A 12,204-nucleotide genomic window follows, 5' to 3' on the forward strand; every position below is an offset into this window, starting at 1 on the left:
AAAAAAAAAAAAAAAAAACAGAGAAAAAAATGGCAGAGGCTAATGCATATGCAGCTCTAACCAAGGCTTTCTCAGGTTCTTTTCCATTTCGTCTTCTTAAACTAAAACTTTTTACTGTTTATTGAGAAATAATTGGAAATTTGATTTTTTTTTTTTTTTTTTTGTTGATTTTCGGAAAATTCTAGTAATAATTCTATGTTCAAAAAGTTACGAAATGGAAACTTCGTTTTCTGAGTCTGATTTTACTTTGGATCTATACAATTTGGGCATTCCATGTGCTTTTTTGTGCCTGAGAATGAAATTAACTCTTTCGACTTACTATTCCTCCGTTTTAATTGATGGGAGCATGGAATATAAATGATTTTTGCGTCTTGTGATCTTAAGCTAAAGTACGTGTGATGTACTAAACTGTGCTTTTTAATCTTGTTGTCTCAAACACGTCATGTGAGATATTGAAACTAAAGAGTTGCCAATTAAGAAAGAGACTGAAAAGGAAAGTAAGATAAACAAATTGAAATAGAGGGAGTATATACGGTAAAATGTTTGATCTATGGTGCAAGTAACTATTTAGCGATGTATCAGTTGTTAAGACATCCAGTGAGTCATGAGCTCGAGCTCAAGCTCAAGCTCAATTATAATTGGAAGTTGATATTTCTATCTCTGTAAACTTTTTTGTTTTGCACAAATTTGTAGGACTTGGTGTGGACGAGAGTTTATTCATCTCAACATTGGGGAAATGGAATCGCCATCAGAGGGAATCATACAGGGTAAGCACCCCTGGATTCTTCAGAGAAGACGAACGCCATTTCCAGAGATGGGATGATCAACATATCCTTCAGCTCCGCCAAGAATTTTTGCGTCTGAAGGTATTTAGATACATTTTATATTAATTATCCGAGCAACCTTGTGAAATTGATTGTATATATAACACAATACTGAAATAACTTTTTATTGTAATGCTTGCTGTAAGAGATAGTGAAGGGAGTATGTGTAATGTTCCATAAGTTTAGTCTTATGAAAGGATCTGTGATGTTGTTTACTCGTCAAAATTTTATAGGATGCGGTGGTGCTGTACACAATGCACCCATGGGAAAGAGATGCTCGTTTGTTCAAGGAGGCGTTATTATTGAAAGTACCTAATCACGATGTTATCATCGAGACTGCTTGCACTCGATCCTCCGAAGATCTTTTGGGAGCAAGAAAAGCTTACCATTCCCTTTTTGAACACTCAATTGAGGAGGACATCGCCCACCATATTCAAAGTCCTGAAAGAAAGGTACCCGTTATGTTTAGGTTTTAAGTTGTATGCACTGGCTTTACGCTATTGGTGAATTATCAATTCTTATTAGTTACCAATTAATTGTATTTATTCAAAGTTCTAGATTAGTAATTAACCCCTTTTTTGTAATGACAAACAGCTTCTAGTTGCTCTTGTGAGTTCCTACCGTTATGAAGGGCCACGAGTAAACGATGATCTTGCAAAATCTGAGGCTAAGATATTTGTGAATGCAATAAAAAATGCTAATAAGAAGAAGCTGATTGATGAGGATGATGAGATTGTGCGGATCCTTTCGACAAGAAGCAAGCTCCATCTTAAGGCCATCTATAGCCATTACAAGGAAATCACCGGCAACTCTTTGGACGAGGTCAGAAAAAAAGAGTTTAATTTCTATGCACGGACAGTTCATGGTTCAATTTTTTTTACCATTAGGAATTAGATAGCTCTGGCCCTTCCCTGGACGGCGTGCCATAGTGGGGACTTAAGTTCACCGGGCTGCCCTTTATTAACCATTGGGTACTAGATGACATAATCTTAATTTTTTTTTTATGCTCAGGATCTCGAAGGTGACTTGACCTTGAAACAAGTTGTTCAATGTCTCTGTGTACCTCAAGCATACTTTAGCAAGGTAAAATAGCAATCACAAAACTGATAAATAATGCGGTATCCTATATTTCTTCCCTTTTTGTTTGAGATAATTTGGTTGTCTGTTTGATCTTTTTTTCTCATTTTAAATTTTTTATTCCATAGATCTTGATCGGTTCCTTAAGGTTGGATGTGAATGAATCTGCTAAAGACTCGGTGACCCGAGTCATAGTTACAAGAGCAGACGACGATGATATGAAGCTAATCAAAAAAGAATTCCAGATCAAATGTGGAACTACCTTGCCTGCAAAGATTGAAGAAGTTGCTAATGGTAGCTACAGGGATTTCTTGCTTACTATAATTTCAAAATCTGACTAACTATTCCGCCCGGATTTTGGCATAGCCAAAGTTGCATCAGTTGTTCCATGTCCTCAAATGCTTGTTGTTTCCCCTTTGCCTTTCTTTTGAAGTCTTTTGCTAAATTTATGTATGATTTCAAATGAGCAGTTTCAGTATCATAGTTTATCTGTAGAATAAGATATGGAGCTCCGTTGTATAATTTTTAACTTGCAACGAAGTTAATAGATAGCCATCGCAGAAAAACTAAGTCACGACTAAAGCAAGGAACACTTGTTCGAGTCCCGCGCCATTTTAACTAAGATATTTATTGGAGAATATAAGAGTAGAGGTACAATGTTCCTCACTCTACTTGGCCAACTTTAAGTCGCGGGGTGGAGCTACAATAGTATATGGTATTAGTTTGTAGCTTAAAGTCTGTATGTGCATTATGAAAGTCATTACATATATCTAAAAAATTAAATGTGATACCAGTAACTAAAATGAGCTATAAATTTGGCAACAAGTTCATAATCTATTCAAATTCTGGCTCCACCTATACTTAAAATTATCATATAAGATAGCTAATTAAACAACCAGCAAAATCCTTTTGCTTTGTTTCTGCCAATTGGGTTTTCCCTCTATACACTAGATAAAAAAACCAAACCTGCCTAGGAAATTCTACAGGCGGGGCTTGTCAGTTATGGATTTGGTAACACTAGTACGTAGCCTTAATTTGAATTTTATACTTGTCTTGAAAAATCAATCAAAGCGTACGAATTATTCAGTTAGAATCCAATTACTTAATAAGATCAGAATTCAAAACCCATAACCTTCAAATCTTGAATCCACCCCGAAATTCAAGGTGGTAAGTCCAAAACATCCTATGCCACGTTTCGTGGATTTGCTTGTGAGTATATATTTCTTCAAAACCACCAAGTAACTTGAGCAAAACCAGATACTTATTAAATTAATCAAACTGAAAGAGTATAAAAGATAGCTTAAGGACTGGTGAAGAAAAAGAAGCAGCAGAGAGAGAGAGAGAGCAACATATACTAATAAGTTTGACAGAAGAAAAAAGGACTGAGGCGAGTGCCACACCGACAAACAACTAGTAAGTCAGAATGCTGTCGGAATATAAAATAACAGCACATGTAGGCTTATAAACTCACGCAGCCACGCAGTGAGCACAAAGCAAACTATTCTTTCGCCTTTTACTAAAGAATACCGTGTGCGCGCTGCAATTAGTGGCATACGCCAATTTTTGGAGGGGTTCTCTCGTTAAAGACCCCAACAAATCCAGTCTCAAACCTTTTTTATGTGGTTTTCTCTTTGAATAGTCTTAACACTGGGTGGGGGCCCAAGAGATATGTGAATTCACTCTTCACCCATTAATTAGGTTATTAAGTCCACATTATTGTTCATGATAGAATTTTCAAAGCATACAAAGTACAATCATAGTACTGAAACCACAATATTGTTAGTTTTCAAAGCATACAAAGTAGAATTCTACTGAAATAATACAACAGCAGTTTTCAGAGACCTAGACTTTGGCCCCAAGCAGTGTCATCAGGTACTTCATGTAATCCACCTGATGTGTCATCAATAACTGCATTATCAAGATTAGTCTTGTTCGCGATGAAATACTCTCCCCTCACTCTCATCATGTCAACTTCAGTGCTCGTGTTACAATGGCTCTAGTTAGTGAATCCTCGTCAGTTCCTAACCCGACAACTGAGGCTCTGGCATTCCAACATACAAGAGGATACAAATAAAATGTACTTCATTAATAGTTATGAGACACGGTTACATCTAACAGATACTTTCAACACAACATGCAACACCTGGTTTTATGTATACAAGAATGCCCGTATAACCTTAGTTTAGACGAATTATACAACATTGACACTAAATATCTGTTTGAACGAATTACAGGTTGCCCTTCGTGATAAGTTGTAACATACTTGTAATTACTCAGATGTCCATGTTGTTAGCTTGGTTCAAGTGCATATTTGCATCTACATTTTACCTGAAATCCTTGACGAGTTATCACTCTCTAAGTTTTGCTTAATTTTCTCCTCCACAATATACTTGTCTCACCGCGGCCAGACGACCAGGAGATGATGCATAAGCTATCTCTACTATCACTTGCAATTGTGTGATGGTTTTCTTTCTTGAATTCCAGGTTTCATTTGCTTGCCGCGCATCATCTCTTTTCAGAAGGCTCACTTGTCAAGCATGACTGCTTTCTATCACGCATGAACAACAAAATTAACACTTGGAATAACAGTGCTGAAATAGAGACTGAAATGACATTCTGCTGAAGATACAGTAATCTAATAGGCATCCTAGAGACATACCAAGAGACAAGCTATGCCTCTCAAAAGTTTGCACCTGGTTTTAAGATATCGGAAAGCTTATGATATAAGAGATTCATTAAACCTCAACCCCAAAAGCTAGCTCATAAGAGAGCATTGCACAAATTCATATACAAGGAGGCCAATTTCCCATCCCTTTTCCAATGTGAGACTCTTAACAAGCTAAATATGCATGTAAGTGGCCTATAAGGATGAACATGCTAGTGAGCTGAACCTTTCAAATTGTGAGTCAATTACCGGAGTGAATAAAATATTATGTCTACAAAAATGTGTGAAGAGACAGTACCCTGAAATCACAGATTAATCAAGCCAGAGTAAAAATATATATAAGTAGTACTAACAAATATACACGCCGCGCACATGATCATATTTCAGCAATTACTAACATAGAGTCATGAGTGTAAGATTCAATTGAACAAATGGATTGAACTCCTTTACATGCATTTTTTATAACCATGTTAATCAGAAAATCAAGACCTAATAATCATCCCAACCTCCGAAAATCACACTCTATAGGTTGGGTTCAAGATTAAAGTGTGAATGAAAAATGGAGGGAATCAAGTGGAGGAAAAATTGAGATAACACTCAATTTGGAAAGTTTACTCAAAATATGGGAAAGTCTACTAATTCTCCCACATTGGTGGGAGAAGGAAACCTTCAAGTGTTTGTATAAAAGAACACTTACTCCACATAATAAGTGAGGCAAGAACCAAGAGGTGCCTCGTGTCGTCGCTTGGCTTGGCTTCGGTTTCGATCGATGAGATCCATCTTCTTGTTCAAAATTTATTTGAACAGTCTGAAAAAACGCAATCAGTTTTGCAGTTTTGAACCTCCATTAATTAACGTGCATGCTTTTGCACGTAGAAATGATGATGCGGCTGCTTGAAGAGACACAACTCTTCGAGTAAAAGATACACTGTTTCGGAAAAAAGTATGACTGTTTGGATGATCGTGGCTGTTTGAAAAATACACACTTTTTGATAAACAGACATGGATGTTCAGAAAGGATACACCTTTCTGGTGAATCATTGCCACCTTTCGGAAGGGGCACCTAATGGCTATATAAACCTGCATTTTTCCATAGGTTTAGATACTAAAATTTTCCTGCATTAACACACTTGTTGCTTTCTGAAATACCCCGTGTGACCTTCTAATCGTTGAGTGAGTTCGAAGAGAATCCGATTGTTTGAGGTACCACTACAGTCGGATTGTTAGGCCATTTTATCTTGGGAGAAAAATTCCGCAACCTCGGGTACTTGAGGAGAATTATTTCCTTAAGGACACTCCGTGAATTCGGAGGAATTGACCTTTTTTTGTTTCATCTAATTTTCTGGAAAAATACACTTCTTTGAAAGGTCATTTCGATCTTGTGTTGAAGGTGTTGCATAACTTCATAGGTGTTCTTGTTGTATACTTGAACTTGTGTTGAAATTGTTGTGCCGAAATATAAATTCTGTGTACCCGAAAAAACAAGAGTATATACAAAGTCGCATTTTGTTTGTCCATATGGATAATAAATGATACTAAATTCGTAGTGAAAATTCTGCCTTTCCCACGGCTCACCACCTCCCCAGCCCCCAACATGAAATCTGTTCCATCAACTTGTTGAGTATATTATCTTAATTGTAAATGGAGAAGTTGGTCGAAAATGAGTCACTTGTACACTTTCAGTTACTTTTTCCTCTCCGAGAAGGGCAAAAAAACAAATTAAAGAAAATGTCTTAATTTTAAGCTCCACTCAACAAATTAAAGAATGAGTATATTAAATTTGCGTTTCATTATACTTTCAGTTATTTTTGAATTCACTTTTTATAGTTATAAGTATATTTAAGCATGGATATTTCAAATATTTTTTGCAAAAAGTATAATGATCGAAACGCAAATTTAACTTCACAATTTTCAAATATGTTAGAATTGTGTTTGATTGCAGTTTAAATTTAAAAAAGAGTTAATTTTTAACTATATTTTCAAAATAAAATGAGTTGATTAATTTTAAGAATTACAAATTAAAGTATGACTATCACAAGTTTCACAAAAGTGATAAAGATTTAATCTCTCTCTCTATATATTAAGAGCATCTCGTATATACGAGCCAATTTTTAACAATTTTTCTAGCTGCATTAATGTCCATGGATGTGATTCAACCATATTAGGTTGAAAAAAATCTTTCGTCAAGCATAGTTTAGGTGTGAATCTTTCTCATATATCCCAATGAATCAAAACAACATTATTATATTATAAACTTTAGCTCAAAGCTAAGGTTGGTACATGTGAATGATTTAAATTTTGCACTTGAAAACGTACGTACATATCACTTTCACATGGAATTGTGAAGTGTGAACTACCTACCAATTACCATGCATGAAATATATTCACACTTTTTTTATGTCTGGACGTGCCCCTTGTTGCTAGGATAAGTACGTAACTAATTATTTAAGTATATTGTTTTTGATATAATTCAACCCTTCGAATTTTGATCCATGTTCCTATTTGTACGTATTCTATTATTATATTAGAGAAGTAATAAAGTCTATACGAATTGAATTAACAAACTAACAATAGTAAATCAACATAGACAAAAAGATAATAATACTAAATACTGATATTTTCTGATGGTGTGAACAAGTTAAATCAGTAAAACAAATATTCTATTAGCGAATCCCACGTACTTTTCATTTTTAATAAAACATGGCATAAAGAAAAGTAACTAGTGATCTAGCCATGGATAACTATATTGACATAGCATAAATACGATGATAGATATTTTTTTTTTAAAAAAAACACTAGGAAGACTTGACCTCAATTATTACTCCATTAACATGGACTCCATCTACTTTTGTTTTTATTTTCTTTAATCCTAGACGTTTGGGAGTATTTTATGTTCATCGTCATTTACACTGGATGCTGTCAAGAACGTGAACTAATTTACATACTATATAAAACACATAGACATAGGGAAAACATAACCTAATTAAATATGGTGCATAATTCACTAGAATATCTGGATAACGATCGACATAATAATATGGACATGAATAAAATAATTCACCATATATAGGTTATACTATTTGATATGGATGATCTTCCCTTTCTTTAATTTGAAATTTGAATTGACTCTTGCCACCTCACAATGAGGCACTTTTAATTTTTTTTTTTTTTTTTTTTTTTTGAAAAACCTCTTATGCTGATCTTCTTACAGAGATATCAGTTTTAGAGACTATTTTCTAAGAAAGAAATAACTATTTACTCAAGTTTTGCCAGCAATACCGACTAATTCCGCTTGTGGTAAGATAAATATGATTTATTTTGAATTAATTGACTCTCTAATTAAAATAGAGACCCTTTTCAATCAACTAGTTTAGTGTACGTGCAATACATATGTATATCACGCTAAAAAATAAATAATGTATTATTTTTACTTATCACAAGTTTTTGCATTTAAAATATTCATAAAACAATTGTGAGAACTCAATTTTAAATACCCTAAAAAATTTAACTAATAAGAGTACATGATTTGCACGTGTGCATTAGACAATTAATATTACATGATAAGATGATCACTTCGTTTAAGCATAGCTATTAACGTTATACTAAATGCAATACTCCAGTTTATTTACGTAATGAAAAAAGAATATTATTTTATTACGTGCTTTGCATACGTACGTCTCACGACAGATAAAATTATTAAAAAATAATCACCCACGTTAAAATTTTTATATCTATTTAAATCATATAAACCAATGTGTATCTCAAATACTTGGATATGCAATTGTCTATCAAGAATAGGTGATAATTATTATTGTAAACTTCAAGTTTATACTGAATTTTAAGAAAACTTACTTCAGGTCACAAGTAAATTTATCTCTTTAATCAAAGATACTACAATATTGTCTATCAAAAATTTATTATCGAAAACTTTAGAAATATATTAAAATTGTAGAAAACTTACCTCAAATCATAAGCAAATTATCTCTTTAATCATAAATATTACTGTGAAAGTCGTGACAAAATAAGAATCTAAAATAAAAAATACTTTTTATATAGAAGTAGAGGATTCATAAACCAAAATTACTATTATTTTAGAAGTATTTCATATATTTATATATTTTAATAATTATTTTCTATGAAAATAATTTTCCTACATTAAAAAATTAACCTTTCCCATAGATTTAAGAAAATTCAATCTACATTGAAAAATTAATATTTTTTATAAATGTAGGATAACAAGTACAGAACAATAAGAAAACAAACCTTCTCCCGTACAAATAGAAAAATTCATCAAATTTTACACCTAAAAAACTTCTTTTTTATTTATTTTTAATATATTTATTATAGTCAATATTCAATATTATAAAAGATATAATAATATAATAATTGAACTAAGAAAGTGAAAGATAATTTTATCTATTACAAAGACTTTTAAGGAAGGAGAAAAAGTTCATTATTAAGTTAAGAGCCCGTTTGGATAGGATTAAAATCTGGTCAAACTAGCTTTTAATCTCTTTTTTAGCTTTTAAAAGTGTTTGATAAAACAAAAAAGTGCCTACAAAAAACTAAAAACTGATTAAAAGAATCAAAAAGTGAGAAGTTAGGTACCCCAACTTTTTGCTTTTTAGATTAAAATTCTTTATTACATGGATGATTTCTTAAGAATTATCAAGTTAATGCACACTTTAAACACTCATGCTTAACCAAATTTCACGTTTCACTTGCTTATTACATATTTGTAATGTGGTAGCTTAAATATTTTATATAGATGAATAAAATATAGATAGTATCTATTTCTAAGTTTTCAATCATAAATATAAGCCTAAAAATGACTGTTAATTGATATAGAAATATAATAATTTTTACGTGAAAAACCACCTTGTTTAATACAAATTCCCTTAGTAAGTATTTTGATTTTATATATATAAAAAAATACTAATAACAAAGAAAAATAAAAATAAAGTCTATCAGACAAATAAAACCAACATAAATTAGGCTTACTTCGAGAGAACACACGTTGAAATTTTAGATCTAACTATAACTTGAGAAGTAATCAGGCTTTATTTGGAGAAGAATCCGCACGCTGAAAAAATAAATTGTAAACACATGTTAGTTTAATCACAATACAATCTCTATCTTCAGATTTTGGCATCAAGGTTCAAAATTATCAAATACACTTTATGAGATGTAAATAATTGCAGAAAGAATTAACCAAATTGATTTAACATCTTTAGAAATAATTGTTTAACAACTTCACATCAAAAAGAGATGAAAAGTACACGTATATATTTTTTATATGAACAATTACACAAGACAAAAATAAACAAATAGGTATGACAACTTTTATCAAGCTTGAGAATTTTTTTTAGTACTTTTCGTTGTCAAAGCACTGCTAATAAACATATATTTTATATTATCAGGTCCTTTTATAGATAGGTTTTCTAACCTATACAGGTTTAATTTATTTTGATTTGAAAATTTCGATTTCAATTCACTCTAATGGTCTAAATAAAAGAAAATAATTTAAGGAGGTGCTAGCTAAAAGGAAATTGTATATAATTCTAGTTAGGTTTTAACTTTAATGTCCTAAATAAAAGAAACTTGAGAAAATTGAAGGAAAGGTGTCTTTTAAGTATTAAATGAAGGATTGATGACATTGACCAACAGATAGGGTCAAACATCATTAGAAAATTTGATTAAGTTAATTGTGGACTTGATTAATATTTTTAAAAATTTCTAATCTTTTAAAAAATACAAATCAACCCAACCCACATCCCTCTTCAATCCAAATCAATCACTCTCTTCTCTCTCCTCTCTCTCCAGCTTCTCTCAACTCTCTCCGAACCAACAGTTCTGCAAAATTTCCCCCTTCAACCCCCGACGACTTTTACCTCCGGTGATAAATAATTAGGCTTCGAGTTCCCCTCTTTTCTCCCTTCAACCCCCGGCAACTTCTACCTCCTGCGACAAATAGTTGGGCTTCAAGTTTCCCTCTTCAATTCAATCAACCTGTCTCTCATCCGTCTTTCGACAGCTTCTCTCAACTCTCTTCCAACCAACTGTTCTGCAAATTTCTCATTTCAATCCTCGACGGCTTCAACATCCGACTATAAATAGTTGGGCTTCGAGTTCCTTTTCGACTTCAACCTTCAATCGACGTGACAACCTTGCTCTCCGGCCACAACAGCTTCGAATTCTTCATCGTTCATTTTCTTCTTTCACAAGTAAAAATTTATGGCCTTTTTAGTTTTGAAAAAAACGAGGAACTTGAGCCAACTTCTCTTATAGTATTGGTTAACAATTTCAATATTTGTTGCACTAATTTAAAATGTAGTCTGAAATGACCTTTTTATTGTTTGTGTTTATAAAAACAAAACGACAATTTGGTTTGATTTGTTCTGTTCTTGTTTTTGGTAAAAATGGTGAAATTGCTATTTTTTGCTAAACAAAATTGTGCTACTATTTTTTGTTTTCTCCGACAAATTACCTATCTGGTGCAATATATTAACCATCTGATGCAACAGATTTATTATATGATGTACCAGATCAACTATCTAATGCACCAGAGGAACTATCAAATTATAATTCTGATGCAACAGATTAATAATCTGATGCAACAGATTAACTATCTGATGCAACAACTTTATCATATGTTACAACAGATTAAGCATCGGATAAAAAATCTGATGCAACTAATTAACCATCTGGTGCAATGGAAGAACCATCAGATTAATAATCTGATGCAACAGATGAACTCCTGTCGGATAAAATCCCATCAACTCTTTCTACAGGAAATGTCCAAGACTTGATTTTTTCAACTGATCATTCATCTGCCGCGATAGATGATCCTATGTTGGAAGAAATCTAAACAATATTGACCATTGATAACTGTTCCAACAAATCACTCATGTGTTGCAACAGATATGTGACCTATTGCACATACCATTCATCTTTCTCAGTAGATGAGTGATATATTTTGTATTATCGCAACAGATTAATCAGCCGTTGCTACAGGTTAGTTAACTACTTTGACAGATCACTCATATATTGCAACAGATGTGTGATCTGTTGCACAAACCATTCATCTTTCTCAACAGATGAGTGATATATTTTGTATTGTCACAACAAATTATTTAACTGTTCCAATAGATCACTCATATAATACAACAGATGATGTCATAATAGTTGTGTGATCTGCTGAACAGACCATTCATCTGTCTTAAAAGATGAGTGATATGTTTTGTATTGTTGCAATAGATTACTCATCCGCTGTAATAGTTTGGTTATATACTACAACAAATATACTACCTAATGCAACAGATCGGTGATCTGTTGCAACTGTTATTTTGTTGTTTTGCTTATTTGATTTACTGTTATCTTTTTTTAACGATGCATTAATCAACAATAATATATTATTTTATGTTCCTGCTAATTTTAGATAATATGGTTCCCAAAAGAATAGAAATCAAATCAATTCCAAGTAAAGGAACAAGTGAAGCAGCTAGGTTACATCCACCACTCTATGAGCTTGCTTTATAAGCGTTATCTCAATTTTCACTAAAGTTTTTTTTTCAAATCTGTATAGCTTGGTTTCTGGAGATTAAAGCTTTTAGCTTTCTACTCCGTTTGAACTTAACT

The 12,204-nt window shown here is 32.6% G+C and overlaps 1 protein-coding gene and 1 non-coding gene across 3 annotated transcripts in view; both read left to right on the forward strand.

Moving 5' to 3' along the window:
- The window catches only part of LOC107839439 (annexin D4), a 2,595-nt gene extending 170 nt beyond the window's left edge, over nucleotides 1–2,425 (forward strand). For both annotated transcript variants that reach the window (XM_016682924.2, XM_047394577.1), the window contains exons 2-7: nucleotides 1–75; nucleotides 694–866; nucleotides 1,058–1,276; nucleotides 1,419–1,646; nucleotides 1,836–1,907; nucleotides 2,030–2,425. In XM_016682924.2, coding sequence (XP_016538410.1) covers nucleotides 30–75; nucleotides 694–866; nucleotides 1,058–1,276; nucleotides 1,419–1,646; nucleotides 1,836–1,907; nucleotides 2,030–2,242 — 951 coding nt within the window. In that variant the 5' untranslated portion in view covers nucleotides 1–29 and the 3' untranslated portion in view covers nucleotides 2,243–2,425. The remainder of the gene's footprint in view (nucleotides 76–693; nucleotides 867–1,057; nucleotides 1,277–1,418; nucleotides 1,647–1,835; nucleotides 1,908–2,029) is intronic.
- Nucleotides 2,426–3,374: 949 nt separating this feature from the next.
- On the forward strand, nucleotides 3,375–3,491 carry LOC124886926. The gene has a single exon (XR_007044324.1). It is a non-coding gene; the product is annotated as a U5 spliceosomal RNA (small nuclear RNA).
- Nucleotides 3,492–12,204: the final 8,713 nt, after the last annotated feature.

The sequence above is a fragment of the Capsicum annuum genome, chromosome 8, assembly GCF_002878395.1.
Source record: "Capsicum annuum cultivar UCD-10X-F1 chromosome 8, UCD10Xv1.1, whole genome shotgun sequence".
Classification (NCBI taxonomy): Eukaryota; Viridiplantae; Streptophyta; class Magnoliopsida; order Solanales; family Solanaceae; genus Capsicum; species Capsicum annuum.